This window comes from Varanus komodoensis, unplaced genomic scaffold, assembly GCF_004798865.1.
Source record: "Varanus komodoensis strain SLA01 unplaced genomic scaffold, ASM479886v1 scaffold2, whole genome shotgun sequence".
NCBI classification, from domain to species: domain Eukaryota; kingdom Metazoa; phylum Chordata; class Lepidosauria; order Squamata; family Varanidae; genus Varanus; species Varanus komodoensis.
Genome location: NW_025335568.1, coordinates 41,086,719 through 41,100,138, shown reverse-complemented (window position 1 = coordinate 41,100,138; position 13,420 = coordinate 41,086,719). Strand labels below are relative to the sequence as shown.

At 47.0% G+C, this 13,420-nt stretch overlaps 1 protein-coding gene across 2 annotated transcripts in view; it reads left to right on the top strand.

Annotated features, from left to right (window-relative positions):
* UBAC2 (UBA domain containing 2) overlaps nucleotides 1–13,420 on the top strand; it is a 135,147-nt gene that overhangs the window by 101,992 nt on the left and 19,735 nt on the right. The window contains exon 6 of one of the 2 annotated variants that reach the window (XM_044428570.1): nucleotides 8,414–8,544. In XM_044428570.1, the coding sequence (XP_044284505.1) occupies nucleotides 8,414–8,544 (131 nt within the window). Of the gene's footprint in view, nucleotides 1–8,298; nucleotides 8,545–13,420 lie in introns of both variants that reach the window. The other variant, XM_044428569.1, reaches the window with a different exon arrangement.

The window sequence follows — 13,420 nt, the reverse complement described above, 5'->3', positions numbered from 1 at the left end:
CTCTTGGCAGCCATCCATAAGACCTGTGCCTTACTAGATGACCTAGGTCTACGTATTAATACAGAGAAATCTTCTCTTCTCCCGACACAGACGTTCACCTTCATCGGAGCCCGCTTGGATTCAACGTTGGAGAAAGCTTTCCTCCCGCAAGACAGACAGCAGACTCTTGCTCGCCTTATCCATCGAATCTGACGAGAGGGAACGGTCACAGCAAGGTCTATCCAGAGGGTCCTGGGACATATGGCGTCCTCAGTTGCCGTGGTTCCACATGCCAGACTTCAGCTTCTCCCACTACAACTATTTTTCAACAGGGTGTATCACCCTCAAAGAGAGCCACAGTCCAAACTGATTCGGATTCCATCTTCCGTGATCCACCCTTCAGGACGCGACCTCCTACGATAACCCTCAGCACCGACGCATCTCTCCTAGGATGGGGAGCGATACGCTCTGGCCTATCTACCCAGGGTACGTGGAATCATCTAGAATCCACGAATCATATCAACTTCCTGGAGCTACTGGCAGTCTTCAAGGCCCTTCGTTCTTTCGAGGACCTCCTTCATCATCAGATCGTTCAGATAACCTCGGACAATATAGCGACCGTTTTTTATCTGAACAAACAAGGAGGGACGAAGTCACCAACTCTAGCCAGACTCTCGATGGAAATTTGGGACTGGTGCATTCAGAGACACATCGCGCTGATGGCTGTTCATGTGGCTGGCATAGACAACGTGCACACGGACCTTCTCAGCAGGCACATGTTCACCTCTCATGAGTGGAAACTGGACCCTCGTACATGCAACCACCTTTTCAGGCGCTGGGGGTTCCCCGATGTGGACTTATTCGCTACCCAACAGAACAGGGTGTGCGAGGCTTACTGCTCGAGAGCGGGAATCGGACACGCGTCCCTAGGGGACGCATTCATGATCCCTTGGAACAACATGCATTTCTATGCCTTCCCTCCGATCCCTCTTCTGTTGAAGGTCATAGCAAAGATCGTGCATGACGGCGCATCGGGGATACTAGTTGCCCCTTGGTGGCCATGTCGAGCGTGGTTTGCGAAACTACTCGACATCTCTTGCGGGGAATTTCTTCATCTTCCATCGCTCCCATATCTTATAACACAGGTGGACGGCACACTTCGCCACCCGGACTTGCTCTCATTGAACCTAACAGCATGGCGAATTCGATGATTGACGTTCCATCGATACCGACAACAGTTTCGAGAGTTACGAATCCGACAGCTTCTGTTAATCTATTGGTACCGACGATGACTTCGACCACCTCGGATCCAATTGTCGAATCCAATCACTCGGGTGCTTCCCCTTTCTCTGATCTCTCTGCACCATCCGGTTCAAGACAAGACCCGTCGAATTCGAAGCCGACATTTTTGCACCCTGATATTCAGCATATCATCGACTCTGCCTTAAAGCCGTTCACAAGGAAGTAATATAAGGCTAAATGGAAAAGTTTTTCCACCTTTGCCAAGTCGCGTTCGTTCTCCCCATTCCTCTCATCTATCGAACAAATTCTTCAGTTCCTTCTGGAATTGCACCATTCCGGATTGAAGCCGTCGTCCATTGAAGTTTATACAGCCGCAATAGCCTACCACAGTGGATTAGTCGACGGATCACCTCTGTTTTCTCATCCTATCCTCAAGAGTTTCTTGAGGGGACTATATAATCTTAACCCATCAATTAGACCAGTTATGCCCACATGGAGCCTTTCTGTAGTTCTGCAGGCCCTTATGAAGGCCCCCTTTGAACCTTTAGCGATGGTGGATCTGCAATTGGTTTCTTGGAAGACAGCGTTTCTTGTAGCTGTCACTTCAGCCCGGAGGGCCGGTGAACTTTGCGCTCTTCGAATAGACCCTCCTTATCTAAACTTTCACAGAGAGAAGGTCGTTTTACGCCTCAACCCATCTTTTTTACCCAAAGTGTCTACACCTTTCCATACAGGACAAGACATTGTGCTGCCTGCTTTTTTCCCGTCACCGTCGACCCCTTTGGAAAGATCGTAGCACTCACTTTATGTTCGCCGTTGCTTAGCCTTCTACCGATCGTGGACGGAGTCTGTTCGACGATGCAATAAGCTATTCATCAAATATTCTACTAGGGATCAGGGCGATCCAGTCACTCCACAAAGACTTTCTAAGTGGATAGTCCACGCTATTGTGCTATCAGTTAGCTAAGCTCGAACTGCCTTCAGTTCCCCGCAGCCATTCTACTAGACCTGTTGCAACCTCGTCTGCGTTCGCAGTGGGGGTTCCAATTGATGACGTTTGCCGAGCCGCTACTTGGGCGAACCCTTGCACCTTCGCCGGGCACTACCGTCTCGATGTTCGAGCTCGACAGGACTGCTCCTTCGGTAGAGCTGTACTCTCCTCTGTTCTTCACTGAGGACACCTTCCCTCCTCCTTGATGGTAAGCTTGTTAACCTACCCATATGTGTGATGCACAGAGGCCATGACGAAGAAAAGCTGGTTGCTTACCTGTAACTGATGTTCTTCGAGTGGCCATCTGTGCAGTCACACAACCCACCCGCCGGCCCCGCTCGGTGTCGGTGAGTGGACGCATCAACAGCTCGGTGTCAATGAGAAAGGCATCTTTGGTACCGACCATCCCCCTTTTTTACGGCACTGACACAAAAAAAAAAAAAAAAAGATTTAAAATTATTAAGATATCATACGTTAGGTCGCAAAGACTGAACAAAATGGCGGACACTCCGCTCTTTATAGGCCACAGGGGGTAGGGGAGCGGAGCTTCCCGCCAAAAACCGTTAGCTATCGATCTTCTGGCCACAGGCACTGCGCAGGCGCAGTACCCATATGTGTGACTGCACAAATGGCCACTCGAAGAACATCAGTTACAGGTAAGCAACCTGCTTTTGTAACTTGAGCCCATTGTTTCATGTCCTGCACTCTAAGATGATTGAGAAGCACAGATTGAGAAGCCCTGCAAGTACTTGTAGAGTGTTATCATATCTCCTCTCACTCTTCTCTTCTTGAGGCTAAACATGCCCAGTTCTCTCAATCTTTTCTCATAGGGCATTTCCTCCAGTTCCTGAATCTTCCTTGTTGCCTTCCTCTGTGCCCTCTCTAGCTTATTTGCATCTTTTTAAAACTTAAGTGCACAAAACTGGACACAATACTCTAGGTGAGGTCTGATTAGTACTGAGTAAAGGAGAACTAGTAGTTCCCATGTTTTAGAAGTGATCTGTTACTGCAGCCCAAAATAGCATTTGCCCTTTTTCGAGCCTCATCACATTTTTTACTCATGTTTAGCTTGTGCTTTACAACATTTCCAAGATCCTTCTTATTTGCAGTAGTGTTGAGCAAAGTATTCCCTAATTTGTCAGTTGCATTTGGTTTCTTTGTCCTAGGTGCAGAATTTCACATTTGTCCCAGTTGAATTTCATTCTGTTGTTTTCATCCCAGTGTTCCAACCTCTCAAGATGAGCACTCTTTGAGTCCAATTCTCTAGCCAAGGGTAGATCTACCTTATTGTTGTTCCATGTAGCTCACTTTTAGCTAGTTTGCCATCAGGATATCATGGTGTACTTTGTCATAAGCTTAAGTCAAGATAGATTATGTCCACAACATTCCTACAGTCCATCAGGAAGGTTACACAATCAAAAAAATAAAACCAAGTAAGTTTGGCAGGATTTATTCTTGAAAAATCCATGCTGGCCTCCAGTAATCACGGCATTGTTTTCAGGTGTTTGCAGATTGTTTGCTTTATAATTTGCTCCAGAATTTTCCCAGGGATTGATGTCAAACTGACTGGTCTAGTTCTCAGGTTCCCAGGGGTCAGACTTGATGGCCCGGAAGACCCCTTCTGACTCGCCCTGTTTTTATGTTTCTGTGTTCTTTTCCTTTCTTGAAGATGAGAACCGCATTTACCCTTCTCCAGTCATTTGGCACTTCCCTATCCTCCATGATTTCTCAAAGGTTATAGGTAGTATTTCTGAGAGTTCTTCTGCCAGTTCTTTTATGGTTCTGGGCTGGAGTTCATTGGGCCCTGGAGATTTGACTGATTCAGCCCCATTGGATGATCCTTTGACCAATCTTGAGCTGCCATCCTGCTCCATTAACTTGTACTTCTCCTTTATCAGGAAGGTCAGAGATGTTCTTTTGAGAGAAGACTGAGCCAGAGTAGGAATTGCGCACTTCTGCCTTTTCTCTGTCATTTGTTATCACTTTGCCATCCACACTGAGTAGTTGACCCCAGTTTCTTGCTTTTAACCCTAACCCTAACCCATTGCCATCATAGCCATTCATGTAGCAGGCCACCTAAACCCCTTGGCAGACTCTCTGACCCACTCCCCCTCCATCCCAGAAGTGGGAACTCTGTCTTTCTCATACACTGCGAGAAATGGGGGCACTCCGCGATGGACCTCTTCACCAACCCACAGAATGCCAAATGTGAACACTTCTGCTCCAGAGCAGAACAGGGGACAGCATCCATGGGGGATGCCTTCCTCCTCAAGTGGGGAGATGCCCTATTCTGTGCCTTCACTCTCAGGCAAAATCCAGAGGGACAAGATGGACTGCATCCTGCTTACCCTCCTGGAGGCCGAGGCAGCTGTGGCTCCCTCTCCTTCTCTTCCTCTCCAGACAGACATTCCTCTGCCTTTGTTCTCCAGCACAACCTCCTGCCCCAGGATGGAGGCAGGGTGCTCTACCCTGACACCAGGACTCTCCACCTGACAGCCTGGAGGGTCACAGGGTAGTGGACCCCTATGGCTCACTCCCCCCTGCACTTGCCTCCATCCTCCAGGCCACCCTCAAGCCCTCCACCTGCAGGTCCTACCTAGCAAAATGGAAGGCATTCTCTGCTTCCACTAGAGCCTTGACCCCTGCTCCACCACTTTTGAACACATCCTAGTGTACCTGCAGACCTACTTCACCACAGGCCTCTCCCCCTCCTTCCTGAGGGTCCACCTTGTGGCCATCTCCTACTTTCACCTTCCCATCCAAGGGTCCTCTGTGTTCTCCCACCCACTGACAGTGCTTTCTCAGGGGCCTCCGGAACATCTCCCCCACCTCTGTCTGGACCTGCTCTCCTTCCTGGAGTCTCTCTGTAGTTTTCCAATACCTCACCAAGGAGGACATTTGAACCCATGGCTACATCAGACCTCCGCCTCCTCTCCTGGAAGACTGTGTTCCCCAAAGTCATCACATCTGCCTGCTGTGCCAGCGAGCTAGCCACGCTTCAGATCAATGCTCCCTTCCTCACATTCCACAGGGACAAGGTCATCCTCCACCAGGACCCACTCTTCACTGCTAAAGTGACTTTTCCATTCCATGTCAACCAGGACATTGTCCTCCCCACCTTCTTCTGCAGTCCTGCCACACTGATCGGGGCCATGCTCCATCTCCTCGATGTCTGCAGGGCCCTTGCCTTTTGCAAAACCCGAATGGAGTCACTGCGCCACTGATTGTCTGTTCAGATGCTATAAAGGCCACAAGGCAGGGGAGCCTGTTTCAAGCCAAAGGCTGTCAAAGTGAATGTCCAGCACCATTATCCTGGCCTATGAAATGGCAAAGATTCCTCTCCTGCATGCCCACTCATGCCCACGCTGCCGATAAAGGCATGTGGTTGGAACGCAAGGGTACTGAGGCAGAAGAGGCAACGGATAGGAGTGACATGAAGGTACTATACCATATTGTTCATGATCTAACCAATGTGGGAGGCAGTCTTGATGTTCCCATTAAAAACAAGAATAGGAAACTTTTGCTCACAATGGAAGAACAAGAGGCAAGATGGGTGGAACATTTCAAAGAAACCTTGCATCAGCCAACTGCTAGTATCCTAGTGGTTTGCTGATTCAAGAGAGCATCCCTGGACCCAGAGATAGCCACCAATTATAGACCGGTGGCTAATATCCTGTTCTTGGGCAAGGTGCTCGAGCAGGTGGTGGCCAGACTACTACAGGAATTCATGGAGGAAATGGACCATCTCAACCCATTTCAGTCTGGCTTCAGGCCCAGCTATGGAATGGAAACTGCCTTGGTCACCCTGTACGATGACCTGTGCAGGGAGAGGGACAGGGGGAGTGCGTCCCTGTTGGTTCTCCTGGACCTCTCGGCAGCTTTCGGTACCATTAACCATGGTATCTTTCTGGATAGGCTGGCTGGGTTAGGAGTTGGAGGCACTGCTTTGCGGTGGTTCCACTCCTACCTGGCTGGCCGATTCCAGAAGGTGGTGCTGCGGGATTGTGGCTCTGCAACATGGCAACTTTGCCATGGAGTTCAGCAGGGTTCCGTTTTATCCCCCATGCTTTTCAACATCTACATGAAACTGCTGGGAGAGGTCATCTGGAGCTTTGGGCTGTGAAGTCACCAGTACTGTGACTGGGCTGTGGAGTCACCACCACTGATGACACCCAGCTCTATCTCTCTTTTACATCTAATCCAGGTGAGGCAGTGGTTGTCCTTAGCCGGTGCCTGGCCAAGGTAATAGGTTGGATGAGGGCCAGTAAATTGAGTCTCAATCCAGATAAGACAGAGGTCCTGTTGGTAGGTTGGTTGGTAGGTTCAGCCCTACAGGTGAATGACATCTGCCCTGTTCTGGACGGGATTGCACTCCCCCTAAAGGACAGGGTGTGCAGTTTGGGAGTGCTCCTCAATCCGGAGCTGTCCCTGGAATCCAAGGTGGCAGCAGTGGCAAGAAGTGCTTTTTTCCAGTTTCGGCTGATACACCAACTGCGCCCTTACCTGGATGAGCAATGCCTTCCAACAGTGACCCACGCTATGGCAACTTCCCATAGCTACAACTGGATTATTGTAACGTGCTCTACATGGGGCTGCCCTTGAAGATGGTCCAAATACTTCAGTTGATTCAGAATAGAGCTGCCAGGATATTGACGGGGACTGGCAGTTATTCACACATAATGTTGGTCCTCTACTGTCTACACTGGCTACCGATTGAAGTCTGGTGATGACCTGTAAAAACCCTTAACGGCTTGGGTCCTGAATACCTGAAGGAGCACCTTTTTCCCCATGTGACCTCCCGCCCCTTGAGATCTGAGTCAGAGGCCCTCCTCCAGAAGCCGTCCTTGAAAGCGATCAAGAGGGTGACTACCCAGAGGAGGGCCTTCTCTGCAGTGGCACCCTGATTGTGGATCTTGCTCCCCAGACAGATCCACCTGGCACCAACACTTCTTTCCTTTTGGCGTCAGGTGAAAATGTTTTTATGCTCCCAGTATTTTAATCATTAGCTTGTTTTAGTTAGTGGGTTTATATTTTAACATCGGATGCTGGGCAACTGTCATTTTTATTTCTATTTTTAGAATTAATTTGTTGTAAACTGTCTTGTGACATCTAAGTATGGTATGGTATAGAAAAGTTTTATTTATTTTTATTTTTATTTATTTATTTATTAAAACATTTCTATGCCGCCCCTTGTCAAGGCCTCGGGGCGGCTTACAACATTGAATACAAAATACATTAAAACAATGACAATTGTTTTAAATAAATAAATAGTATGACCTATGATTTTAGTAAAGCTGATTCTATTGCATCACTGGCATTGAACTGGGCATGATTATCACCAATGAAATTCAACATGCAATTAGTGCATTAAAGCTGTTGGCCTTGACCAGATCCTGGCGGAACTCTTGAAAGCTGGTGGAGATTATCTGGTAATGGAACTGACCAGGTTGTTAAACATAGGACCCACCAGAGGGAAAGCAGAGGCAGGGAAGACTGTGAGAAACTTGGCATCAGACATTAAAAGATGACTTACAGGCAGTGGACATTAAATGGGAAGATGCCAAAGACACTGCCATGGATAGGATTCATTGGCAGAAGTTTGCTGCCCTATGCACTTTGTGGGAAAGGAAATGATGAAGATGATGATGATGATGATGATGAATTTTGTACAGCAGGCACCAGTTATTGTGCCACGTTCCATGCCTTTTCTAACTAAAGACTTACGTTTCTCTGTGACAGACATTTTAATTAGCTACTGGTAAGAGTTAGTATGCACCTTGAAGACTACATCTTCAAGAAGATTTCTAAAACATTACTAAAACTTTTCATGAAAAGTAAAATGGTTGTTCCTTTAATTACTTGCCACAATAACCACAGTCTTGTTGACAAACTCATGATTCACTAAAATCAAGAATAATTGAATTTTTGTTTTGGCATTAAAAGAATATTGTGAAGCCCAGATCAGATTGTGTGAAGATTTTGCTTTTTTAGAAGATAATGATAATGTTATCTCTCTGTTGCCTATCAATATGTCATTCTTGTAGCAGCACTATTAAGTGTGGGGTTTTTTTCTGTTTTGCTTTCAGATTTCTGGAATGTGCTACACCAGTAGTGTGTTAAAAGTGTACAATGTACTTTGTGTACCCAGTGGTGTAGCAAGAATATTTGCTTGGACTCTTGAACCAATTTTCTCATCTCCAGAACCATCCAGTGAAATAAGAGTTGGAATGGGAGCAACTGTGGATATACAGAGAGAACAGAGAATGGAATTACTGGATCGGCAAATTTTGATGTCCCAATTTGCCCAGATAAGGCGGCAAAGACAGCAGCAGGTCAGGAAAACTTTTTTTGTGCATATACCTTATTTGTAGTTTTCTATTGTTGTAATTTTGTTTTACATCGGCCTAGGGATGCTGATGAGTAATCAAGAATGTTTTTAGAAGAACCTGCCACTACTTTTTATTTCCCTTGTTCTAAAGCTTCCCAGAAATTTGCCTTGGGCAAGCAAAAGACATGATGGTGGTTTCAAGCATTTGCAATACCTTGGCTAAATGTATTTGCTCCTAGGGTCTGGATTGAGATTACAGGTTCCATCATCCTTAGCAGCAAATATATGCATGCTCTGTACCTATTAAGGAAAGGCTGGAGAGAACCATTTATGAGAAATAACAGTTCTAGCAACAGGTAGAAACTCAGAGCTATGTTTGCATCGTAAATGCTTAATTCACTTTTCCCGCTCCAGATCTGGCTCCAGCTCTGGCCCTGTATTGAATATACAGCCTGTGGCCCAGGGACACATGTGACCCACAAGGCCTGTACAATCTCTCCACTGACTCTCCACTCCTTTCCCTGGAGATTGCTCTTTCCATGTTACTGCTAGCAGTGAGGAAAGATTAATTTATATCAGGATATCTGGGATGTCTGGATGTGCTTTACATATGAGTGCATGTGTGTGTGTGCTTTACATATGTATGCATGTCTGTGAACTTGCCTTGAATCAAAATAACATGTGACCTTTGAGCTCAAAAAGGTTGTATACCCCTCGCATACATCTTTTTAAATCAATGGTGGGCAACATGTGGCCCTAGTACATTTCCTGGCATGCCTCAGGTGACCCCAACTTAAAATAAAAACAGTACCCAAACCTGCATCAGTAGCAGCTATGGAACACCAAAATGGCCACCTTTTTTGTTAAATTTGCTTGGAATTGGTTGGAAGCTAAATTTGGCTCTTGTAGCATCCTTTAGTGGCTACAGAATGCCAAAGGGATTACATTTATCTTAGAAACATAGAAACAGAGTGAGTCAGAAAGGGTCTCCTGGGCCATCTAGTCTGACCTCCGGCACCAGCTGGCTCCGCTCACGACATGCCCACCATGTGCATGTCCAGCCTATCCTTGAACCCCCGCACCGATGGGGCCTCAACAACCTCCCATGGAAGCCCATTCCACACCCTCAGGGTCCTAACTGTCAGGAAATGCTTCCTGGCATCCAAATGGAACCTTGGCTCCCTGAGCTTTGCTCCATTGGAGCGTGTCCTGCCTTCCTCTGCAGGCGAGAATAGGTCTCTACCCATCTCCATGTGACACCCCCTCACATACCCGTATGTCGCCAACATACCCCCTCTGAGTCTCCTCTTCTCCAGGCTGAAGAGACCTAGTTCCCTCAGTCTCGCCTCATACAGCATTCCCTGCAAACCGGCCACCAACCTTGTGGCCCTACGCTGCACTGACTCCAACCTGACTATATCCTTTCTGTAATGGGGGCCCCAAAACTGAACACAATACTCCAGTTGCGGGCGCACCAGAATCGTGTACAGTGGTAGTAATACCTCGCTTGATTTAGAAGCCACACTTCTGGCTATGCAACCAAGGGTGGCCTTCGCCCTCTTGACCACCGCATCACACTGCTGACTCATGTTTAGCCTGCAGTCAACCAATACCCCGAAGTCCCTTTCACAAGTGCTGCTCTCCAGCCACTTGTCAACTAACCTGTACTTACGACAGCTATTCCTATGCCCCAAGTGCAAGACCTTGCACTTATCCACATTGAACGTCATCCTGTTGTCTCCTGCCCACTTCCGTAGTCTGTCCAGATCCTTTTGGATCTGGAGTACCTGCTCCACAGTTGTGGCCACTGCTTCAGTTTTAGTGTTGTCTGCGAATTTGACCAGCAGACTGTTCACCCCTTCTTCCATGTCATTAATGAAAAGATTAAACAGGATTGGCCCCAGGACAGAGCCCTGGGGGAACCCACTTGTCACTGGCCGCCATCCCAATGATTCCCCGCTAATGGTTACCTTCTGCTTTCAGTCCGTCAACCATGCCCTAATCTACCGGACAGTGCTTTGGTGTATCCCAAAACTCCTCAGTTTCTCCACCAGGATATCATGGGCCACTCTGTCAAAGGCCTTGCTGAAATCCAGGTATACCACATCCACTGCATCCCCTCCATCTAGCCATTTCAAAACCTTGTCATAGAATTCCACAAGGTTTGTCTGGCAGGACCTGTTTTAGCGGAAGCCGTGTTGTGTGGCTGTCAGCCTCCCTTCCCTATCTAGCATCACTAGATCTCTCTATTATGAGCCTTTCCATTGTTTTTCCTACAATGTATGTAAGGCTAACCTGTCCATAATTCCCCATGTCCTTTCTACTACTCTTTTTGAAAATTGGGACCACTGATGCCACCCTCCAGTCCTCTGGAACTTCACCTGTTCTCCACGAGGCCAAGAGGCCAGAGCCAAAAGGGCTGGCAGTGGCTGAGCGCGGCCTTATCAGTCCCTCAGGCCGGTGGCCCCGCCTGCCCGCTTCCTCCTGGCCCCTCTAGCCTCTCTGGCCCCGCCCCCTTCCTCTCCGCTGCTCCTGGCCCTCTGCTCCCCTGCCCAGCTCCTGCCTTGCCTTCGCCAGTCCCCTGGCCACTCAGCACTCTCTCCCAGCCTGTGCCTCTGCTGCTCTGCCAAGAGGCCAGAGCCAAAAGGAAACAAGCTAAATTTAACCTTGTTGGTCCGAACTGCTACAGAGAAGACTGCAGACTCATGTGGGGCTCTGGGGAATGAAAATAGTCCCAAAGTTGAACAACCTGCTCTGTGTATAGGTAGGGCTAGGCTATGAAATTGACTCTGCAAACCTTGGATCCAAAATTGCAGGAGGTAGGGTATGAAATTGGGTGGGGTGATTTCGGGGGGCAAAACATTTTATTTACTTACAGCTTTTATATACCATTCATTCAGTGAAAAAACTCTTTGAATGGTGTACAGCAAGTATAAAAACATAAAGACATAATATAAATAATTTTGATGTTAATAAGCCATTGACAATGTCCATCAAAATTCAAACATCATGAATGAATGAATGAATGAATGAATGAATGAATAATACGTATCACCAAAATTACAGTTATTCCATGGTAATACCAATGACATTGTGAATAAAAACCAGTATAAAATCAATCATATTTAACCATTAAAATACCAGGAAAATAAAAAGGTTTTGATCTGCTGCTGAAATGTATAAAGAGTTGGCTCCAGAAACACCTCCCTGAGGAACTGAATCCACAGTTGGGGTGCCACAACCAAGAAGGCCCTTCATTTCATTGCCACCTTCCTTGCTTCTGTTAAAGGGAGCTCACAGAGAAGAACCTCTATAGATTATCTTAGGGTCCAGGTCGGTGTATACGGAAGTAGACATTCCTTCAGATATCCAGGCCCTAAGCTGTTTAGGGCTTTATATGTCAATGTAAGCACCTTAAAGCGGGCCTGGACTTCAACTGGTAACCAGTGATGATGATAAAGGACAGGGCTTATGTGTTGTCAGTCTATTCTTGTCAGCAGACAAGTTGCCCTATTTTGCACCAATTGAAGTTTCCAGACCATTTTCAAGGTCAGCCCCAAACACGAGGTTACCTGAGCATGAATCACTGTTGTTAGGTTCTGCCTATCCAGATAGGGATGTAGTTGGTATATCATCCAAAGTTGATGGAAGGTGCTCCTGGCCAAAGATGCCACCTAGAACTCCAGGAGCAGGAGCAGCCCCAAGCTCCACATTCTGTTGTTTAGGAAAAGTGCAGTGCTGTCCAGGACTGTGTGCCTGTTCTCTCCCTGAACTGAGGTACCACCTACCAATAGCAACTCCAACTTCTCTAGATGAAGCTTCAGTTTGTTAGCCTTCATCCAGTTCATCACCCGTCTCAGACACTGGTTTAGAGTCATCACTGCCTCACCTGGATTAGATGTAAAAGAGAAGTAAACTGAGTGTCATTAGCATATTGATCACACTTCAGTCCAAACTTCTGGAAGACCTCTCACATTGGTTTCATGTTGATGTTAAACCACATGGGGGATAAGATGGAACCCTGCAGCACTCCATGACAGAACTGCCATGGGGCTGAGGTACTATGCCCTAGGTCTACCTTCTCAAACCAGCTGGTCAGGTAGGAACAGAATCACTGCAAAGCAGTACCTCTGACTCCCAATTCAGCCAGCCTATCCAGAAGGATATAATGGTCAATGGTATCGAAAGCCACTAAAAGGTCCAGGAGAAACAACAGGGATGCATTCCCCATCTTTCTCCTGGCAAAGATTATTCCACAGTGTGACTAAGGCAGTTTCTACCCCATCCAGATGGTCTGTTTCCTCTAAGAGTGCCTGGATTCTACTTGATTCTTCTTTGGGCCCACATGTAAAAGGCCACGAACTACTCAGAATAGCTTTGCCAGACAGGACAAAGAGAACATAATGCTGGAGGAGAAGAATGCTTTCTTTGCCGCTTTTACCACCACTTGATAATAAGTTCTTGGCTGTGTTTGGCTCAAATTTTCCTCCACCTGTGCTCTAGCTATCTTTCTAATTTTGTGAACATTTTAGTGGAAGTTACCTTTTGGTGCAGCAGCTTGGCAGCAGAACTCAGTGGCTGCCCTCTGGTGAATACATTTCTCCCACTTCCCCCTCCCCCAAAAAACAATCTGTAATGAATCCATACCATAATGTAGCATCTTTAATGGATCATTGTGGGAGAAGGGAATCATAGTCTCTCAGAAGCAGACTTGTACTGTTGCTAATTGCAGCAGTTAGCAAGAATGACTCCAAACCTTTTTTAAATTTTAACAGGAAAAGGTTGAGTAACTGTTGCACTAAACAGCAAGCCACTGATTTAAATCCCCTCCATTCTTCTAAATTCTGAATTTGAAGAAAGCATTTTCCTTCAGCCTTGTA